Source organism: Macaca thibetana, chromosome 3, assembly GCF_024542745.1.
Source record: "Macaca thibetana thibetana isolate TM-01 chromosome 3, ASM2454274v1, whole genome shotgun sequence".
NCBI lineage: Eukaryota > Metazoa > Chordata > Mammalia > Primates > Cercopithecidae > Macaca > Macaca thibetana.
In genome coordinates this window covers 127,172,592-127,194,237 of record NC_065580.1, presented here as the reverse complement: position 1 = coordinate 127,194,237, position 21,646 = coordinate 127,172,592, and the positions used below count along the sequence as shown (strand labels likewise).

Here is a 21,646-nt window from a genome sequence, read left to right as displayed (position 1 = left end):
AAAAAACATAACAAAAGTCGAAGGAATGATTTCAAAATTGGTAGGTTAGGATTTTAATAGAGACTATGTCTGATATTTAGATGTTTGTTAACAGTAGTCACATTTGAGCGATTTCTTCCCCTCCTGTTGATTGGTAAATTGGTATGTATCAGAAATGTATAGCTCACTAGTTTATTTCGACTCACATATTGTTGATTACATAACAAGGTAGCATTGGTGTCTTGTTATTGGTTACAAACTTTAGGGAGCTGATCTTTCCACTTAGCTTTTTTCATAGACCAGATACTCTCTCGTTTGCTCTTAAACAAAAATCGTGTCGCTTTTTACAGGGGAAATAATTATCTTAGGGCCAAATGAAACATTTTAAAAATGCATTTAAAATGTAGGTATCAGGTTACAGGGGAAAATACACGGATGTGACAAAAAGCTCACATTTGTTGTTGGTTATTTAGACCAAGGTTAATAGGCTGATTAGACTCTCAGATACTCTTTGAGAACCATTGAGTGTCTTTTATGCAAATGTTTTTATGTTATTTCCACTGTCAGAAAGGACTTTTAAACTTTAAGTACCTTACACCCAAAGTTAGTTGAATGAATAAATACATAAGAAAAACATGTAGCAACACATTTCAAGTATTTAAGAAACAAGAAGAGCTAAAAATAACTTTTGATCCTAGTTTAATATGGAATTTAAGCAGAATTTTTACCAATTTTTGATTTTTTTTTCAAACAAGTAGTCTATATTAGATGGACCTTTTAACATTGGGGCATGGAAAGAATACTTTACTGTATGCTTAAGTTGTTTTATTTTTTGAGAGGGAGTCTTGCTCTTGTCGCCCAGGCTGGAGTGCAATGGCGCGATCTTGGCTCGCTGCAAACCTCCGCCTCCAGGATTCAAGCGATTCTCCTGCCTCAGCCTCCCCAATAGCTGGGATTACAGACTCCCGCCATCATGCCAGGCTAATTTTTGTATTTTTAGTATAGAGGGGGTTTCTCCATGTTGGCCAGGCTGGTCTCAAACTCCTGACTTCGGTTGATCCGCCTGCCTCCGCCTCCCAAAGTGTGGGGTTACCACGGTGAGCCACTGCGCCCGGCCTTAAGAATTTTAAGTTCTTAAAATTGCCGTTTCTTGGCTGGGCACGGTGGCTCACGCCACAATCCCTGCCCTCTGGGAGGCTGAGGCAGGCGGATCAACTGAGGTCAGGAGTTTGAGACAGGCCTGGCCAACGTAGTGAAACCCCATCTCTAGTAAAAAATACAAAAATTAGCCGGGCGTGGTGGCGCATGTCTGTAGTCCCAGCTTCTCGGTAGGCTAAGGCAGGAGAATATCTTGAACCCAGGAGGCAGAGGTTGCAGTGAGCCGGGATCGCGCCATTGCACTGCAGCCTGGGCGACAAGAGTGACTCCATCTCAAAAAATAAAAAAATAAATAAAAAAAAATAAGAATGAACTTTTCTTTAAAAAAGAGAGTTTCGAACCATTTAATAAGCATACACTCTTAAGTATTCTCATAGTTATATATCCTGCAAGAGCTCTGTGTTTGTGCACCATAAAACATCAAGTAGTATATTAAAAGTATATATAAGTACATGTAAGACTAAAGGTAACTGGATCTCTTCATAGTTTTCAATAGTTTTAATATGTTGTGACTGAAAGTGATGTTTCGTTGTATAGCTGTGGACATAAAATAGTTTAACTTAGATGCTTGCTAAAGGAGGACGGGTAAAAATAAGATACGCTAATAAGAAGAGTAAATAACTTATTTGCCAGCTATACAGTGAAATTATTTTAAGAAATTTGTTCAATTTGATGAGCCTGTTTATAAACTACTTGCAAAAATCAAGTAGTTTATAAACTAATGATTTCATAAATGAATTTACAAATCAACTTGTTTTTCAAGTAGTTTATAAACAGGCTGATCAAAATCACATGTGTGTATATACATATATAATCACATATATTTGTACATGTATAGACTCATTTTCTTTTGGAAGTTGGTAGACAAAATATTGAAAGTTTTTATTTTGTCAACCTGAAAGAGACTTTAGATGAAAGCTGATTATTGGAGACCTCAAGTTAGTTTATTATGATAGTGATTGCCATGTAGCAGTACTATTCCAAATGTGACTGTTTTAGGAAAAGACAGTTTGAGCCCAGAGGAAAGTTAACAGATGAAAAAGATTCCGAAGAAAGTAATCTTCGAGGATCTAGAGTCAGCACGTGGTTTTGGATTGCTTAAACTCACTTTATTCTCACTTCACAATCCCTAAATGTCTTAACCCAAACAGAATAAGGTAGAGATTAATGAGAGAATCTTGAGGGGCATCTGTGTTTTAAGTAAAGTCCTCTATTATTCTGGGGAGGCATAATGATGGGAAGTTCCAGACTTTTAGATTTCTAAAGAAATATTTTCCCCAAATTAGGAGGCTACAATAGAAATGCTGATTTTTTAATTCTACCAGGTACAGCCAATAAAAAGAGTAACACACCACTATCTCCTATCACCATCATTTCATTTAACAAGAGGATATTTCCATTCAAACAATTTGAAAGAACAGAATCTCTCAGAATAAAAGATCTTTAAATGGGGAATCATTTAGCTCTATGGAAAAGTTTACTTTCAGACCAGCCTGGCCAACATGCTGAAAGCCCGTCTCTAGTAAAAATACAAAATTATCTGAGCGTGGTGGCATACACCTGTAATCCCAGCTACTCCAGAGGCTGAGGCAGGAGAATCACTGAAACCCTGGAGGCCGAAGTTGCGGTAAGCTGAGATCGCACCATTGCACGCCACCCTGCGTGACACAGCGAGACTCGGTCTCAAAAAAAAAAAAAAAAAAAAAGTTTACTTTCATGTTCTTACTATTTCCCATAAATCATTGAAAACTCTGCTGCAAACCTGCACCAGCCTGCCAGCTAACATTAAGTTAGCACTCCCTGCCCCCTTGGTTTGGTACACTGAGCTCAAATCTAAGGAATCTGTGTGGGCTTCCAGCCCTCCCAGTTCTTAGACTTGTAGCCTTATCTTCATGATGCCTCAGTTTCTTATCTTAATTAGGGATTTTAACATCTACTTAGGGCCTGGTGCAGTGGTTCACACCCATAATCCCAGCACTTTGGGAGGCTGACACCTGGCAGACCTCTTGAGCTTAGGTTTCAGACCAGCCTGGGCAACAGGGCAAAACCCTGCCTGTGCAAAAAATACAAAAGTTAACCAGGCATGGTGGCGCATGCCTGTATTTCCAGCTTCTTGGGAGGCTGAGGTGTGAGGATCACTTGAGCTTGGGAGGCCGAGGTCCATAGTGAGCTGTGATGGTGCCACTGCACTCCTGCCTGGTTGGTAGAGAGAGACCCTGTCTCAAAAAAGAAACAAATAAACCAAAAGAACCTACTTTGCTAGATGAGTGTTAGGATGAAAAGTGATACATGTATGTTCCTGAAATAAAGTTTGTCCTCAGTTGTAGCTGTCACCATTGATTGGAGATGTTCCTTTTTTTTTTCAGTGTTTGATAATAAGTGCCTTTAAGTATAATAAGTTTCTTGTATATACTTGTTTATATATTTGGATATTAATTGTTTTAATGTAGCTTATTGCTGACATAAAGACGTGTTCATTTAAAACAATTTTGAAGTTGTTTTTGAAGAGAAAGTAATATGCGGAATTTTTTTTTTTTTTAGATGGAATCTTGCTCTGTCACCCAGGCTGGAGTGCAGTGGTGCGATCTCAGTTCACCTCAACCTCTGCCTCGTGCGTTCAAGTGATTCTCCCATCTCAGCCTCCCGAGTAGCTGGGATTTCAGGCACCTGCCACTATGCTTGGGTAAGTTTTGTATTTTCAGTGGAGACAGGGTCTCGCCATGTTGGCCAGGCTGGTCTTGAACTCCCGACCTCAGGTGATCCACCTGCCTCAGCCTCCCAAAGTGCTGAGATTACAAGCGGCATCCACTGTGCCCGGTTTTAATATGCAAAATATTCTATGTAAGTATTTCCTGTATATTAGACCCCCTCTACGAAGGGTTTCTATGTAAGCATAGTACAAATGATCTGGAAAGGCTCATAGACTTGGCAAATCTATGTTTCTTAAAACTATAAAAATAGTCCGTTGTCCTATGGTATATGTATTAGACATATACTATAGGGGATTGGTTCCAGGACCCCTGTTTTTACCAAAATCCTGGCATAGTCAAGCCCCCACTGTGGGCCCTGCAGAACCTGGGTATATGAAAAGTTGGGCCTCCATATATGCAGGTTTCATTCTGCATTTGGTTGAAAAAGATCCACATGTAAGTGGGCCCATGCAGCTTAAACCTGTGTTGTTCAAGGGTGTACTGCATTTGAAAATCAAGTCCACAAAAAAGTTGCCATGTTTTACAAAATGTTGAATTTTACTATCTCCCCCATATCAAAATGTTGGATTATTACCTCTCCTGTATCTTAAAGTGCAATCTATTTACTACCCCATTGAGATAATGAGACTTTTAGAATTAGAATAGAACCTTGAGCCGGACATGTTGGTTCACACCTGTAATCCCAGCTGATGTGGGTGGGTCACTTGAGTTTAGGAGTTTGAGACCAGCCTGGCCAACACAGTGAAACCCTCTCTCTACTAAAATTGCAAAAAAATTAGCTGGGTATGGTCGTGGGTGCCTGTAATCCCAGCTACTCAGGAGGCTGAGGCAGGAGAATCACTTGAACCTAGGAGACAGAGGTTGCAGCGAGCTGAGATCACACCACTACACTCTAGCCTGGGCAACAAGAGCCTTAAAATAAAAAAGCCGGGTATGGTGGCAGGCACCTGTAATGCCAGACAGGAAAATCACTTGAACCTGGGAGGAAGAGGCTGCAGTTAGCCGAGATCGCGCCATTGGACTCTAGCCTGGGCAACAAGAGAAAACTCCATCTCCAGAAAAAAGAACGTAGAAGTATTTACTGCTCCTTGCTTTGTCTGAGATTCACAGGTTAAGTGACTTGCCCAACACAGGTTGTTGTTATCTTGGGCAGGATATCTTGGACAAATTGAGACTTGACACCTGGCTTCCAGAGTCCCCTTTGCACCCTACTGCCTGAGCCTGGAAGTTCTAGATGAGTTTGAACAACATAGTGAGGCCCTGTCTCTACAAAAAATAGCCAGGCATGGTAGCATGTACTTGTAGTTCTAGCTACTCAGGAGGCTGAGGTGGGAGGATCGCTTCAGCCTGGGAGGTTGAGGCTGCAGTGAGTTGTGATCACGCTACTGCACTGCAGAGAGGGCCACAGAGCAAGACCCTCTCTCTCTCAAAAAAAAGAAAGGGTTAAAAGTATGTCTTCTTTTTAAAAAATAGAAGGCCAGTATAGATATAACAGAAATTGTCATATTGTCAGATTCTTTTCTGTACTCAGCCCTAACAAAACATGCTGTCTTCAACTTTACTTAGTTGAAGACAACTTTAGTTGAAGACAGAAAAGGTTCTAATTTGGGTTCCCTTTATCCAAGGAGTCTCCACTTTTGCTGTGTATTGTTCAAACTGAAAAGAGACTTTGTATTTAATCTCAGATGTCATTAAGTACTTGAAATAAATTAGATTTCTAGTTAAATTAAGAGCTGCTTCAGGTTCTTAATTAGTAGTACATTCAATAGTCAGGAATACACACCGTTGTTGTTGAGACGAAGTTTCGCTCTTGTTGCCCAGGCTGGAGTGCAGTGGCATGAACAAGGCTCACAGCAGCCTCGACCTTTCAGGCTCAAGGGATCCTCCCACCTCAGCCTCAAGTTTCTCGGACCACAGGTGTGTGACCACACGCCTGGCTCATTTTTAGTTTTTTGTAGAGACGGGGGTCTTGCCATATTACCTGGATGGGTCCGGAACTCCTGGGCTCAAGTAATCTGCTGGCCTCAGCCTTCTAAAGTGCTGGGATTAAAGGCATGGGCCACCGTGCCCTGCTTGTCTTCTTTTTCAAGTTGGTCAGTTCTCCTTGCAATGAATGCCTTTCCCCTTAAATTTGAAAACCTGAGGAATTACTGACATAGAAAATTTCCGTTTCTTTCTCTCTCTCTCTTTTTTTTTTTTTTTCCTGAGATGGAGTCTCACTCTGTCACCCAGGCTGAAGTGCAGTGGCTCGATCTCAGCTCACTGCCACCTCGGCCTCCTGGGTTCAAGCGATTCTCCTTCCTCAGTCTTCCGAGTAGCTGGGACTATAGGTGCCCACCACCATGCCCAGCTAATTTTTGTATTTTTTAGTAGAAACAGGGTTTTCACCATATAGGCCAGGCTGGTCTCGAACTCCTGACCTCAGGTGATCCACCTGCCTCAGCCTCCCAAAGTGCTGGGATTATAGACTATGAGCCACCGTGCCTGGCCTGTCCATGGATTTTTTTAAAAAATGTGCTTTGAGCAATCTAAAACGAAAGCAGTCTGCCTAAAATTTATATTCATATATTTCTACTATATTACAGATATTGATTTTGTGGAGCTATGATTTAATAAGATATTTTAACAGTAATGAAACATTTTATAATTTTATATATTGTTATTTTCTAAAAAGTTTAGTTATTTAAGTGCAAATGCAAAGGACAGGAGTGATCATATTGAAGCACTAGGAGAAGACTGTGGGTAAAAATTCAACCTCAAATATGCAAATATTTAACTTCCTATGTGGAAATAATGTCGTTTTACAAAAGAAAAATGAACATATTTGTTTGCAGGGTGTTCTTATACACACACACACACACATATACACACACACACACGTGCGCGCCTTTAGAAATGGTAACCAGGCCGGGTGCAGCGGCTCACGCCCGTAATCCTAGCACTTTGGGAGGCCAAGGTGGGTGGATCACCTGAGGTTAGGAGTTTGAGACCAGCCTGGCCAACATTGTGAAACCCTGTCTCTACTAAAAATACAGAAATCAGCTGGGTGTGGTGGCATGCGCCTGTAATCCCAGCTACTCGGGAGGCTGAGACAGGAAATTGCTTGAACCTGGGAGGCGGAGGTTGCAGTGAGCCTAGATTGCACCATTCTACTCCAGCCTGGGCCACAGAGCAAGATTCTATCTCAAAAAAAAAAAAAAAAAAAAAAAAAGAATATGGTAACCAATCTATATTCTTTTTAGGTGATCTTTGAAAAACAAAAGCAAAGCAAATCTATCTGCAAACACATCTAGGTGGGGCAAGAGTGTGTGAAAATGGGACATTAATTAAGACTGATTGATGGAATAAGTGATGTAGAAAGCAGACAAAGTCCCTTCCACAATTTTGATGAAAGTTCTTTCAATTTGTCTCATCACTCAGCTTAATAAGAAATAAAATCGAAAATAATTTACATTGTCCTACTATTTACATTTTACTAACTCCGTATCTGTAGAGGTATAAGGGATTTTTAGAAGAGAAACAAGGTTGAGACTTTTAAATGTGAATTTGGATAAAAGATGAATCTTCAAAAGTATTGATAATTTTGGAAAATAATTTTTAAGAAAGGCATGACAGCCAGTGATTATCTAGTTAGGCAATTTGTTGCCAGGGATTGTGAAGCTTTACTATAAAAACTGTAGGATGAACAATGAATCCTTGATGCTGAGATTTTATTTGTCTTCTTTTTTAATAGGTGGACATTATACCACTGATTACCAAAGCAGACACAATTTCTAAACATGATTTACAGATGTTTAAGAGTAAGATAATGAGTGAATTGATTAGCAGTGGCATCCAGATATATCAGCTCCCAACAGATGAAGAAACTGCTGCTCAAGCAAACTCCTCAATTAATGTAAGTTTCAGTAACAATATCTGACAAAGAGGCTATAAATGAGTGTTTATTTTATCCAGAATCTAGTGTGAGAAGTTTTACATTTTCTTCATTTTGAAAAGTGTCTGCTGAGAATTGATTCTTTGTAAGCAGATTTATTTAGATTTAATTCAAACACCGTGTTCCTCAAGGATACTGGCCTATAATTTTCTTCTTGGAAGTATACTTTCTTGCTTTGATATCAAGGGGATGCTGCCTCATAAAATGACTCTGAAGGTGTTACCTCTTTTTTCTATTTTTTCAAAGAATTTGAGGATGTTTTATATTAAAATTTCTTTGAGTGTTTGGTAGAATTTACCCATGAAGTAATCTGGTCCTACGCTATATTTTGGAGTTTTGAAAAATTACTTCTTTAGGTTCTCTATTTGTTATTGGTCTCTTTAAGCTCTCTATTTATTCTCCATTCAGTCTTGGTAGGTTATATGTTTCTAGTCATTTCACCATTTCTTCCAAGTTGTCAAATTGGTTGATTTATAATTGTTCATAATTGTCCAGTATAATTCTGTTTATTTCTGTAAGAAATAAATTTCTGTAATAAGTTGTAATATCTTCTCTTTCATTTCTTATTTTATTAACATGTTCTCTATTTTTGCCCTTAGTCAAGGTAAGGGCTTTGATTTTGATTTTTTTTCCCCAAAATCAACTCTTAGCTTAATTGCTTAATGTTTTTGTTTTATTTTTTGAGACAGAGTCTCACTGTGTTGCCCAGGCTGGAGTGCAGTGGCACAATCTTGGCACACTGTAACCTCCATCTCCTGGATTCAAGCGATTCTCCTGCTTCAGCCTCCTGAGTAGCTGGGATTACAGGAGCATGCCACCACGCCTGGCTAATTTTTGTATTTTTAGTTCAGACAGGGTTTCACCATGTTGGCTGGGCTGGTCTCGAACTCCTGGCCTCAAGAGATCTCCTAGGATTACAGGCGTGAGCCACCGTGCCTGGCCGATTAAAACTTTTTAAATTCTCTATTTCATTTATTTATGCTCTAATCTTTATTATTTCTTTCCTTCTGCTAATTTTTTTTTTTTTTTTTTTTTTTTTTTGTAAGGTTAGGGTGTTTATTTGAGATCTTTTTGGTTTTTTTTGAGACAGAGGCTCCCTCTGTCGCCCAGGCTGGAGTGCAGTGATGCAATCTTGGCTCACTGCAATCTCCACCTGCCAGGTTCAAGCAATTCTCCTCCCTCAGCCTCCCGAGTAGCTGGGACTACAGGCATGTACCACCATACCCAGCTAATTTTTTTTTTGTATTTTTGGTAGAGACGGTGTTTCACCATGTTAGCCAGGCTGGTCTTGAACTCCTGACCTCAGGCAATCCACCTGCCTCGGCCTCCCAAAGTGCTGGAATTACAGGCATGAGCCACCATGCACAGGCGAGATCTTTTTTTAAGAGATGTAGGTGTTTACTACTATAAACTTCTTTTGTTTTTTATTTTAGATTCAGAGGGTGTAAGTGCGTATTTGTCAAATAGATATATTGCATAATGGTGAGGTTTGGCTTCTAGTGTAACTATCCTGAGATAGTAAACTTTGTACCCAACAGATCTTTTTTTTTTTTTTTTTTTTTGAGACATGGTCTCACTCTGTTGTCCCAGCTGGTGTGTAGTGCCGTGATCACATCTCATTACCAGTAGATAATTTTTTGACCATCAACCTCCTTCCAATCTCTGCCTTTTGGAGTCTTGTTATCTGTTGTTTCCATCTTTATGTCCTTGTGTACTCATTGTTTAACTCCTGCTTATGAGAACATGTGGTACTTGATTTTCTGTTTCTGAGTGATTTCACTTAGGATTATGGCCCCCAACTCCATCCATGTTACTGCACAGAGCATGATTTCTTTTTTTTATGGCTGCATAGTATTTCATGGTGTAGATGCACTACATTTAAAAATTCCAGTCAACTGTTAATGGACATTTAGGTTAATTCCATGACTTTACTATTATAAGTAGGAATGTAATACACATATGAGTGAAAGTGACTTTTGTATATAAGGTTTACTTTCAGGTAGATGCCTAGTATAATCACTGGGTCGAATGGTAGCTCTGTTTTTAGTGCTTTGAGAAATCTCTATATTGTTTTTCATAGAGTTTGTGCTAATTTATGGTCCCACCAATAGTGAATAAGCATTCATTATTCTCTGCATCCACACCAACATCTGTTGTGTTTGCAGTAATAGCCATTCTGACTATGTAAGATGATATTGTGTGTGCGTGTGTGTGTGTGTGTGTGTTTGAGTGTTTGAGAGAGTCTCGCTCTGTCACTCAGGCTGGAGTGCAGTGAAATGATTTCAGCTCATTGCAACCTCCGCCTCCTGGGTTCAAGCGATTCTCCTGCCTCAGCTTCCGGGGTAGCTGGGATTACAGGTGCTCACAACCAAGCCCAGCTAATTTTTGTGTTTTTAGTAGAGTTGGGGTTTAACCTTATTGGTCAGGCTGTTCTGAAACTCCTGACCTCAGGTGATCCACTCGCCTTGGCCTCCCAAAGTGCTGGGATTACAGGTGTGAACCACTGTGCCCAGCCTTTATTGTGGCTTTAATTTGCATTTCTCTGATGATTGGTGATGTTGAGCAAGTTTTCATATGTTTGGTGGCCACTTGTATGTCTTCTTTTGAGAAATGTCTGTTCATATCCTTTGTGGTCTTTTTATTTTATTTTTTTTATTTATTTATTTTTTTGAGACGGAGTCTCACGCTGTTGCCCAGGCTGGAGTGCAGTGGCGTGATCTCGGCTCACTGCAAGCTCCGCCTCCCGGGTTCCCGCCATTCTCCTGCCTCAGCCTCCTGAGTAGCTGGGACTACAGGCGCCCGCCACCGCGCCCGGCTAATTTTTTGTATTTTTAGTAGAGACGGGGTTTCACTGTGGTCTCGATCTCCTGACCTTGTGATCCGCCCGCCTCGGCCTCCCAAAGTGCTGGGATTACAGGCTTGAGCCACCGCGCCCGGCCCCTTTGTGGTCTTTTTAATGGGGTTGTTTATTCTTGGCTGTTGTTGAGTTGTTTGTGTTCTTTGTAGATTCTGTGTATTAGTCCTTTTTCAGATGCAAAGTTTGCAAATATTTTTTGTTTCTATTGTGTAGATTGTCTGTTTACTCTGTTGATCATTTCTTTTGCTGCGCTCTTTAGTTTCAGTCCCATTTGTGTATATTTGGTTTTGTTGCATATGCTTTTCAGGACTAATTTATGAATTATTTGCCTAGGCCAATATCTAGAAGAGTTTTTCCTACATTTTCTTCTAGGATTTTTATAGCATCTGGTGTTTCATTTAAGTCATTAATGCATCTTGGGTTAAAGTTTGCATATGGTAAGAGATGGGGATTCAGTTTCATTCTTTTGCCTATGGGTAGCCAATTTTCCCAGCACGATTTATTAAATAGAATGCCCTTTCCCCATTGTTTATTTTTGCCAACTTTGTCAAAGATCACTTGTATGTAGGCATGTGGCTTTATTACTGGTTCTTTATTCTCTTTTCTTTCACAATTTTTTTCTCCCTTTTTTAGCTGTATCCTTCCTAGCAACGGACTGTTTATTCTGTTCTATTAATCAGTCCGTTTTTGTACCAATGCCATACTGGTTTATTTAGTATTGCATTATAGTATAATTTGAAGTCAGACACATGGTGCCTCTGGCTTAGTTCTTTTTGCTTAGGATTACTTTGGCTATTTAGATGCATTTTTTGTTCCATATGATATTTAGGATCATTTTTTTTCTAATCCTGTAAAAAATGTTATTGGTAATTTGATAGGCATTGTGGTGAATCTTTAGGTTGCTTTAGTTAATATGGTCTCGGTAATGTTATTGATTCTTCCAATCGAAAAATTCCATAAATTTTTGGAATAGTTTCAGTAAGATTGATACCAGCTCTTCATTGTACTTCTGGCAAAATTTGGCTGTAAACCCATTTGTTCTTGTTTTTTTTGTTTGTTTGTTTGTTTGAAATTATTTTATTACTGAATCTATTTCATTACTTGTTATTGGGCTATTTAGGATATCTATTTTTTTCCTGGTTCAGTCTTAAGAGGTTGTATGTTTCCAGGAATTTATCCATTTTCTTTCTTTCTTTTTTTTTTTTTTTAAGGAATATAAAACCATTATTGACAGCTGTTCACCAGTATTTACAATAAGGTAAACAACATACATTGGATAACATTCTCGTTACCACAAAGTTGTTTATCCTGGCTTTTACTAAACCAGTAAAGCAAATGCTGAAAAGATTGAGTCTACATGTAAGGAATGAGTTGGGGTAAAGAAAAACATGTATGTCTTTTAGTTTACTTTTGTAATTTAAGCCATGAAGAGGCTTTTTTTTTTTTTTTTTTTTTTTTTTTTTTTTTTTGAGACAGAGTCTCGCTCTGTTGTCCAGACTGGAGAGCAGTGGTGCCATCTCAGCTCACTGAAATATCTGCCTCCCGGGTTCAAACAATTCTCTAGAAGAGGCCATTTTTTATTGCAGACTTGAAGAGCTATTATTCACTGGCTCCAAGCTGCTCTGGGTTGAAGGTCTGCGGCATCTCGCCCTGTGTGCCTCCAGCTCGAGCCACATCTGAGCAGGGAGGGATAAATTTAACGATTTTATCTAGGTTCTCTAGTTTGTATGCATAGAGATATTTTATTAGTTTCTGATGATCTTTTGTTTTCTGTGGTATCAGTTGTAATGTCAATTTTATCACTTCTGATTGTGCTTGTGCTTACTTGAATCTTCTTTTTTCCTGGTTAATCTAGCACCACATCAATTTTCTTTCTTTTCTTTTCTTTTTTTTTTCTGAGACAGAGTTTCACTTTGTTGTCCAGGCTGGGTGCACTGGCATGATCTTGACTCACTACAACCTCTGCCTCCCAGGTTTGAGCAATTCTCATGCCTCAGCCTCCTGAAGCTGGGATTACAGACACCTGCCCCCATGTCCAGCTGATTTTTTGTATTTTAGTAGAGACAGGGTTTCCCCATCTTGCCCAGGCTGGTCTTGAACTTCCTGAGCTCAGGCGATTCACCTGTCTCATCCTCCCGAAGTGGTAAGATTACAGGCATGAGCCACTGTGCCTGGCCTAACACCATATCAATTTTCTTATCTTTTTCAAAAAACAAAACAGGTCTTTTGAACTAACACAGGTAAAAAATAAAGAAAATTTAAATAAATAAGAGGTCAAGAAATAGGAAATTATGTAAAGCAACCCAACTTATGAGTTGTAGGCATTCCTGAGAGAGAAGAGGAAAAGGTAAAAAGATTTGAAACATATTTGAGGGAATAATCAGAAAAACTCTCTTGGCGTTGCTAGAAAGGTACACATTCAGATGCAAGAAGCTCAGAGAATACCTGGAAATACTTTGCAAAATGAACTTCACCAGACTGTCTAAAGTCAACTAGAAGGAAAATACTCTGAAAGAAGCAGGAGAGAAATTTCAAATCACCTATAAAGGAAATCACATTAGACTAACTACAGACTTCACAGAAGAAATTTTACAAGCCAGAAGTCAGTGGGATTCTATTTTCTGTCTGTCTTCTGCTTAGTCTAGCCTATTGTTAAAGCTTTCAACTGTAAATCGGTCCTTCAGTGTGTTTTTCGTTTCTAGAAATTCCGTTCTTTTAATTTATAGATATCTGTATTTAATTCACATTCTGCATTGCTCTGATATCTTTGTGATGATTTTCAATGTTCTCTTGGATCTCATTGAGCTTCCTTATAATCCATATTTTGAATTCATTATCTTTCATTTCAGAATTGTCATTTTGGTCAGTTAGGATCCATTGCCAGAGAGCTAGTGCGTCCTTTGGTAGCGTCAAAACATTCTGCTTTCTTTTTTTTTTTTTTTTAAATTCATGATGCCAAAGTTCTTATGATGGTTTCTTCTCATCTGGGAAAGTTGTCACTTCTTGTTTTTGAATTTACTTTAATTTAGATGGGGCTTTCCCCCCTTGTGGGTGTAACTATAGCATCTATTGGGTAGGGGGCTTTGGCTTTGTTTCTTTAGCCCTGTGCCCTTCTGTCAGTAGACTTTTTATTGGTTTGTGCCCTTTAACCTTCATGCCAGTAAGTGGCACTCATGAGTAAGAGCCAGCTATGGCAGAAGCAGATGGTGTGTGTTTGATCTTTGTTTACTGTGATTTCGTCTCTGTTGTTTCAGGTGATAGGCTGGTCTATGTAATGCCTAGACTCTGAGTTGCCTGTTCACTCCAGAGGGGAAGACAAAGCTGGGCAGAACTGGACTACAAAGCTTACTCACCAACATCTCAAGATGAACGTGAACAGTAGCCTTTACGGGGGTGGCTGGGGCAGCTCCTGTTGAAATGCTCACAGGTCTCTGTAGGGAGGGAGGAGCTGTACCAGCTCTGCCTCCTATGTAGGTAGGAACATGATCTGTTTCCCTATCCTACCCCTGTCCCACAGAGCTCATGACTGTTAGTTCAGACAGACACTGTCATCTACCTCCAGGTCATAATGTAGCCAAGAGCCATTGAAAATGCCTGTCTGATGACTCTTCATAGTAGCAACCTCAGGGTAGGAGGTTGCTCAGCCCAATACAGACAGCCCTGTGGCTTGCCTGTTCTCTCATGCAGGAACGCTGCTACTTTGTGTACACAGGGGAAGCAGCTTCACCTTTCAGCACAGGAGGGTGGGTTTCAGCTGCTGTAGTGTCGGCCGCCTGGGTCAGCACAGCCTTAGTCTCCAGAGGGAGTGATCAGGTGCCAGTGGTGGACTGGGCTAGCCATTTTCTTGATTCTCAGATCCCAAATGGTGTTCTGGATGGTATGCATAAGTACTGGAGGGACTGGATCAGAAACAGGCTGGCATATGTGTCCTCAGGTACCCAGGGTTCAGATGCTGGCTGTGATAGAGAGGGGCAGGCTGGCCCCCACACAACTGGCAGAAAACTTAGGCAGGGGCAGGAAGAATGCTCAGGCAACTGCAGAATGCTAAAGCGACAGCAGTGCCAGGGCTGATTGCAAGTACCTGGGGCTGGGCTCTCAGAAGAGTGCCAGGCCACAGCTGAAATGATCAGATGGGAACATTGTTCTTAATTCTTTTTCTTTGAGACAGAGTTTTGCTCTTGGTGCCCAGGCTGGAGTGCAATGATGGGGCCTCAGCTCACTGCAGCCTCTGCCTCCAGGGTTCAAACAATTCTCCTCCCTCAGCCTCCTGAGCAGCTGGCATTACAGGCACCTGCCATCACACCAGCTCATTTTTGTATTTTTAGTAGAGACGGGGTTTTGCCACATTTTCCAGGCTGGTCTTGAACTCCTGACCTCAGGTGATTTGCCTTCCTCAGCCTCCCAGAGTGCTGGGATTACAGGCGTGAGCCACTGCACCCAGCCTGTCCTTTATTCTTAAAGGACAGTTTTTGGGGGGTAAAGTATTCATTTTGGTCTTTCTCTTTCTTCCAGTACATTGAATCATCCCACTGTTTCTTGACCTGCAAGGTTTCTGTGGAGATATCCATTGATAGTCTTATGCAGGCTCCCTTATATGGGACAAGATGTTTTTCTCTTGCTGCTTTCAGAATTCTCTTTGTGATATAGGTCAGAGTATACAAAGATTCAGTTTGCAAAATGAGTAATTTCTTTTTCTTTCTTTTCTTTTTTTTTTTTTTTTTGAGATGTATTCTCACTATGTTGTCCAGGGTGGGGTGCAGTGGCAGTGATCTTGGCTCACTGCAAGCTCTGCCTCGTTCTGAGATTTCTATAATGCGTACATTGGTTTTCTTGATGATTTTCTGTAAGTTCCATATGCTCTCTTCACTTTTTCCATCCTTTTTGTTTTTGTTTATCTAATGATAATTTCAAATACTTTGTTTTAGAGTTCACTCGTTCTTTCTTCTGCTTGATTGAGTCTTGCCTTGAAGCTGTCCACTAAAATTCTCAGTGCAATTATTTTACTTTGTAGAGCCAGAATTTTTGTGTGTTTTTTTCTTTCTTTATTGAACTTCTAATTTTGTTCATGTATTGTTTTCCTGATTTCATTTTGTCATTTATCTGTATTTGCTTGAAGCTTATTTAGCTTTTTTTTTTTTTTAGACAATGATTTTGAATTTTGCTGGGTGTGGTGGCTCACACCTGTAATTCCAGCACTTTGGGAAGCCGAGATGGGTGGATCACCTGAGGTCAGGAGTTTGAGGCTAGCCTGGCCAACATGGTGACACCCCGTCTCTACTAAAGTACAAAAACTAGCTGAGCATGGTGGTGCGTGCCTGTAGTTCCAGCTACTCGGGAGGCTGAGGCAGAATCGCTTGAACTTGGGAAGTGGAGGTTGCAGTGAGTTGAGATCACACCACTGTACTCCAGCCTGGGTGACAGAACGAGACAAACAAACAAACAAACAAACATAATTATTTTGAATTCTTTTCAAGTAGCTTCATGGATCTTCATTATTTTAGGGCCTGTTAATGGCTCCGTATTGGGGATTTTTTTTCTCTTTTTTTTTTTTTTTTTGTGGGGTCATGTTTGACTTATTCCTCATGATCTTCATAGTCTTGCATTGGTCTTTGCTTATTTAAAGGAGCAATCTTGTCTTCTTGTCTTTAAAGACTCATTTTATTAGGTAAAGACACTCTCATCTTAGGCTCCCAACTGGTGTAACTACCTTAGGGACCATAGTTATGTAGGATTGATCGGGTCCTGGTCTTCTGTGGGTTCTGTAGTCAGTCTGTATGTGGGTGAAGCTCATGGAAGGAATTTGGACAAGGAGCTTCAGTGCTTCGGGCATGTGGGGTTGGAGCCAAGTCCACAGAGAAATGCGGATGCTTATAGGTCTGCTGAGTCTGCATTTAGTGTGTTTGCTTCTAAGGTGTGAGCCTGTCTTCTTAAAGCGGCTTTCCTTGGTCTTCAAATGTACTAGAATATCATAATCTGCTATCTGGATCCCAAAGCTCCCACAATGGCACTTTTGTCCATAGATATTGCCAAATTAGCATTTTCTCGGGAGATAAGAACTGGGATCTCCTAGTCTCTTATCTTGCAGATGTCACTCTCCTTTAATTCTTTAATGTTGGCTTCTCTTATATCTGTGGACCTAATTATAATGACTATTAGAAATAAAATATTTTTTGGATAAATCCAACATCTGTGAACAGTCTCAGAGCCAGTTTCTGTTGACCACTTTGTTTCTTTTTTTTTTTTTTTTTTTTTTTTTTGAGATGGAGTCTCGCTCTGTCGCCCAGGCTGGAGTGCAGTGGCCGGATCTCAGCTCACTGCAAGCTCTGCCTCTCGGTTTTATGCCATTCTCCTTCCTCAGCCTCCCGAGTAGCTGGGACTACAGGCACCTGCCACCTTGCCCAGCTAGTCCTTTGTATTTTTTCGTAGAGATGGGGTTTCACCGTGTTAGGATGGTCTCGATTTCTTGACCTCGTGATCCACCCGTCTCGGCCTCCCAAAGTGCTGGGATTACAGGCTTGAGCCACCGTGCCCGGCCTGTTTCTTTTTTTAAGGGTATATTTTGTTTTATACATTGCATGTAATATTTTGTTACAAATGGGGTATTTTAGATACTGCATTGTGACAACTTGGGATGCGAGTTCTATCTCTTCCCCTAGAGCTTGTTATGTATTTGTTCAGTAACTGGCAGAATTGTTTGAGTAAAGTCTGTTTCTCCTCCTACAATGTTAAGCCTCTGATGTTGCTCCTCGTTAAGGTGCAGTTTTAGGCAGGCCCATAGACACACTGAATGAAGTGGTTTTGGTTGCCCTCTCTCTTTTCCCATGATTGTACCCAGCTGATAAGCTCCACTAATTGCCAGCTGATTGCTCAATTGTTTGCAGCACTGCCTTGTTAACGATATTGTTCTCTAAATGAATTCTATCAAATTGTCTCCTTTTAAGGAATGATTTCTGAAGTCAGTGTTTGACGTTTATTGCAACCCAAGGATGCCTCCTCCCAGCTTTCTTATTATTTGTTTCTGTCTTGCAAACTAGTTGGACTACAATTTAGCCTTTATTGGAATCTCCTTATAATTTTATTTCACCCCAACCTCCATCCTTCTTTTGTGTGTGTGTGTGTGTGTGTGTGTGTGTGTGTGTGATGGAGTCTCATTCTGTTGCCCAGGCTGTAGTGCAGTGGCATGATCTCGGCTCACTGCAACCTCTGCCTCTGAGGTTCAAGCAATTCTCCTGCCTCCGCTTCCTGAGTAGCTGGGATTACAGGCGCCCACCACCACGCCTGGCTAATTTTTGTATTTTTAGTAGAGACAGGGTCTCACCACATTGGCCAAACTGGTCTCAAACTCCTGAGCTCAAATGATCCACCCACCTCGGCCTCCCAAAGTGCTGGGATTACAGGTGTGAGCCACAAGCCCGGCCCCATCCTTCTTTTTAAATGTAAAATATTTTTTTTTTTGAGTAGTTGTACATTTGTAGAAAAATTGAGCAGATAGAACAGAGAGATCTTAAGGCCCTCCCTTGATTTTCTTCTATTATTAACATCCTGCCTGAAGTGTGGTACATTTGTTACACTTAATGAGGCAATACTGGTAAGTTGTAAACTAAAGTTCGTATCTGACAAGTCTTCAGTGTTCGTGTTGAACATTGTATGGGTTTGAACAGATGTCTAGTGACCTCTATCCCATACTACAGTAACATTCACCGTAGTTTCACTGCCCTAAATATCACCTGTACTTGACCTATTCATTTCTGTCTCCTTCTCTTCCCTTTACCCTTGGCAACTATTGATCTTTTTACTCCATAATTTTCCATTTTGGGAATATCATATAGGTGGAATCATAGTTCGTGTAGAACTTTCAGATTGGCTTCACTCTACTTAGAAATAAGTATTTAAGGTTTCTCTGTGTCTTTTTTTGTGGCTTGATAGCTGATTTCTTGTTGTCATTGAATAATATTTCATGTTTAGGTACGCCACAGATTGTTTATCCACTCACCGATTGAAGGACATCTTGGATGCTTTCAAGTTTAGCAATTATGAACAAAGTTGCTATAAACATTTGTGTGCGGGCTTTTGTACAGACGCAAGTTTTCAACTTATTTGGATAAATACTGATGAGTGCACTTCTGGATCATATGGTAAAAGTACGTTTAATTTTGAAAGAAACTGCCCAAGAGTCTTACAATGTGGCTATGCCATTTTGCATTCCCACAGGCAATGAGTGATAGTTCCTGCTGCTCTCTATCTTTCCCAGGATTCTGTGTTGTCAGTGTTTTGGATTTTGGAAATTAAAAAAAAAATTTTTTTCTTCTTGAGATGGAGTCTCATTCTTGTCACCCAGGCTGGAGTGCAGTGGTGTGATCTTGACTCACTGCAACCTCCACCTCCCGGGTTGAAATGATTCTCCTGCCTCAGCCTCCCAAGTATCTGGGATTACAGGTGTGCACCACCACAGCTGGCTACTTTTTTGTGTGTGTTTTTAGTAGAGATGGGGTTTCACCACGTTGGCCAGACTGATCTCGAACACCTCACCTCAGGTGATCCAACCACCTCAGCCTTTCAAAGTGCTGGGATTAACAGTGGGGAGCCACTGTGCCTGACCTAAAAATTTTTTTTAACTTTTATTTTAGATTCAGTGGGTGGAAATTTAATAATTGTGTAGTATCATGTATTTTTCTTTTAATTTGCAGTTCCTTGAGGATGTATGATGTTGATCATCTTTTTTACATGCTGATTTGTTATCTGAATATCTTTTCTGTTGACGTGGCTGTTTGGATCTTATGCCCATTCTTAATTGGGTTGTTCATTTTCTTGTTGAGTTTTAAGAGTTCTTTGTATATTTTGGACATCAGTCCTTTATCAAGTGTGTGTTGTGTAAAGATTTTCTCTCAGTCTGTGGCTTATCTTGTTATCTTTAAAGGTGTCTTTTGCTAGCAGAAGTTCTAGTTTTAATGAAGTCCAACTCATCAATTCTTTCCATTCATTGATGATGTCTTCAGTATTATATCGATGAAGTCATTGCTAAACCCAAAGTCACCTACATTTCCTTTTATGTTATCTGTTGCGAGGGAGTGATGACTATCTGGACTGGTGTAGGCATAAAAGAATTTACTGGCCGGGCTTGGTGGCTCATGCCTGTAATCCCAGCACTTTGGGAGGCCGAGGTGGGTGGATCACCTGAGGTCGGGAGTTTGAGACTAGTCTGACCAACATCGTGAAACCCTGCCTCTACTAAAAATGCAAAATTACTGGGCGTGGTGCTGCATGCCTGTAATCCCAGCTACTTGGGAGGCTGAGGCAGGATAATCACTTGAACCTGGGAGGCGGAGATTGCTGTGAGCCGAGATCACTCCATTGCAGTCCAGCCTGGTTAACAGGAGCGAAACTCCATCTCTAAAAAAAAAAAAAAAAAAAAAGAATTTACCTCATTGAGGCAAAGGTTGCAGTGAGCCAAGATTGCACCACTGCCCTCCAGCCTGGGTGACAGAGTGAGAGTCTCTCAAAGAAAAGGAAAAAAAAAAAGGAAAATTTTAGCTTGTTATAGGTAGGGAAGGTAGACTTATTAAAGAAAGTAGGAAAATACATTGCTAGGGAGGCAATGGGCGGCTTGCAACAAAGAAGCTGACTGCAAACAAAGGATTGCCCGAGATTTTATAGGCTAATTCTTAGGCTCTATGCTGAAGAGGGCTTTGTGTAGCGCTGATAATGCCAAGGTTGTGATGCAAGATTCTTAGTCATTTTGCCAGCCAAAGACCTCTGGCCAGTGACACCGCCACCTGGGCCTTGCTTGGGCATGCTACCTGCCACACAGGAGGCTCCCCATCCACTTGGCCCAGTCTGGCTTGCACAGCAACTCAGCCTGCGGCTGGACCAGCATGCTCCAGCCTGCCTGTGTTATAGCTTCTACCTGAGATGGGGGGTTCACCAGCTCTTTTCTCACATCCAAGAAGAATGAGGATGCCCTGACAATTGAAGGATTAGGAAGGTAGAGAGAATTTTATTGAGTGATGGAACAGCTTTCAGTGGAGAGAGGACCTGGGGGCAGTTTCTCTCCTTGTGTGGCTAAGCCCAGGGCTTTTATGGGCTCAGAACAGGGGAGTGCATGCTGATTGGTTTGTGCATGTGCAAAAAGGTTAAAACAAAGGCACCACCCAAAGGTGGGCACAGCATTGTGAAAAAAAACAATTAGGAAGTGTAGGTGTATGTAAACCAGGTGAAGGGCGGGGATCAGTCAGAGGAAAGAGCACCAGGCAGGGAGTCAGCTTCTCAGTTCAGTCCGTGGATTTGACTCGTAGCTTGGCTTTTAGGCTTTAAATTGTCCTTGGCTTGGAGGTGGGATTTCCCTGGGGACTTGGCCCTATCTTTCTAGGCATTTGTCTGCCTCCTGCCACTATCAGTGCAGTGAGCTAACTTGCAATTTTTTTTTTTTTTTTTTTTTTTTTTTTTTTTTTTTGAGGCGGAGTCTCGCTCTGTCGCCCAGGCTGGAGTGCAGTGGCGATCTCCGCTCACTGCAAGCTCCGCCTCCCGGGTTCCCGCCATTCTCCTGCCTCAGCCTCCCGAGTAGCTGGGACTACAGGCGCCGCCACCACGCCCGGCTAATTTTTTTGTATTTTTAGTGGAGACGGAGTTTCATTGTGTTAGCCAGGATGGTCTCGATCTCCTGACCTCGTGAACCGCCCGTCTCGGCCTCCCAAAGTGCTGGGATTACAGGCTTGAGCCACCGCACCCGGCCGGCAACTTGCAATTTTTTATGTCAACCGAGGGTCTGCTGGTAGCCAGGCACAGGAAGATTATGAGTTGTTTGTGCAGTAGGGCTGTGTGTTCCAGATTATGAAGAAAGGCAGACTTGTAGCTTATCTGCTTCCCTTTTTTTTCGGTTTCCCCTGCTCCCACGAGTCTGACTCCCCTTCCCTAATTAGGACTCTACATTATCTTCTAGGAATGATCTGGTTTGAGTTAATTTTGTGAAATATGTAAGGTCTATTTATAGATTCTTATTTTTGCATGTAA

General features: G+C 41.0%; 1 protein-coding gene across 1 annotated transcript in view; it reads left to right on the top strand.

Annotated features, from left to right (window-relative positions):
• The window catches only part of LOC126950901 (SH3 and multiple ankyrin repeat domains protein 1-like), a 56,093-nt gene that overhangs the window by 15,189 nt on the left and 19,258 nt on the right, over positions 1-21,646 (top strand). The window contains exon 3 of the mRNA XM_050784842.1: positions 7,582-7,743. Within this exon, the coding sequence (XP_050640799.1) occupies positions 7,582-7,743 (162 nt within the window). The remainder of the gene's footprint in view (positions 1-7,581; positions 7,744-21,646) is intronic.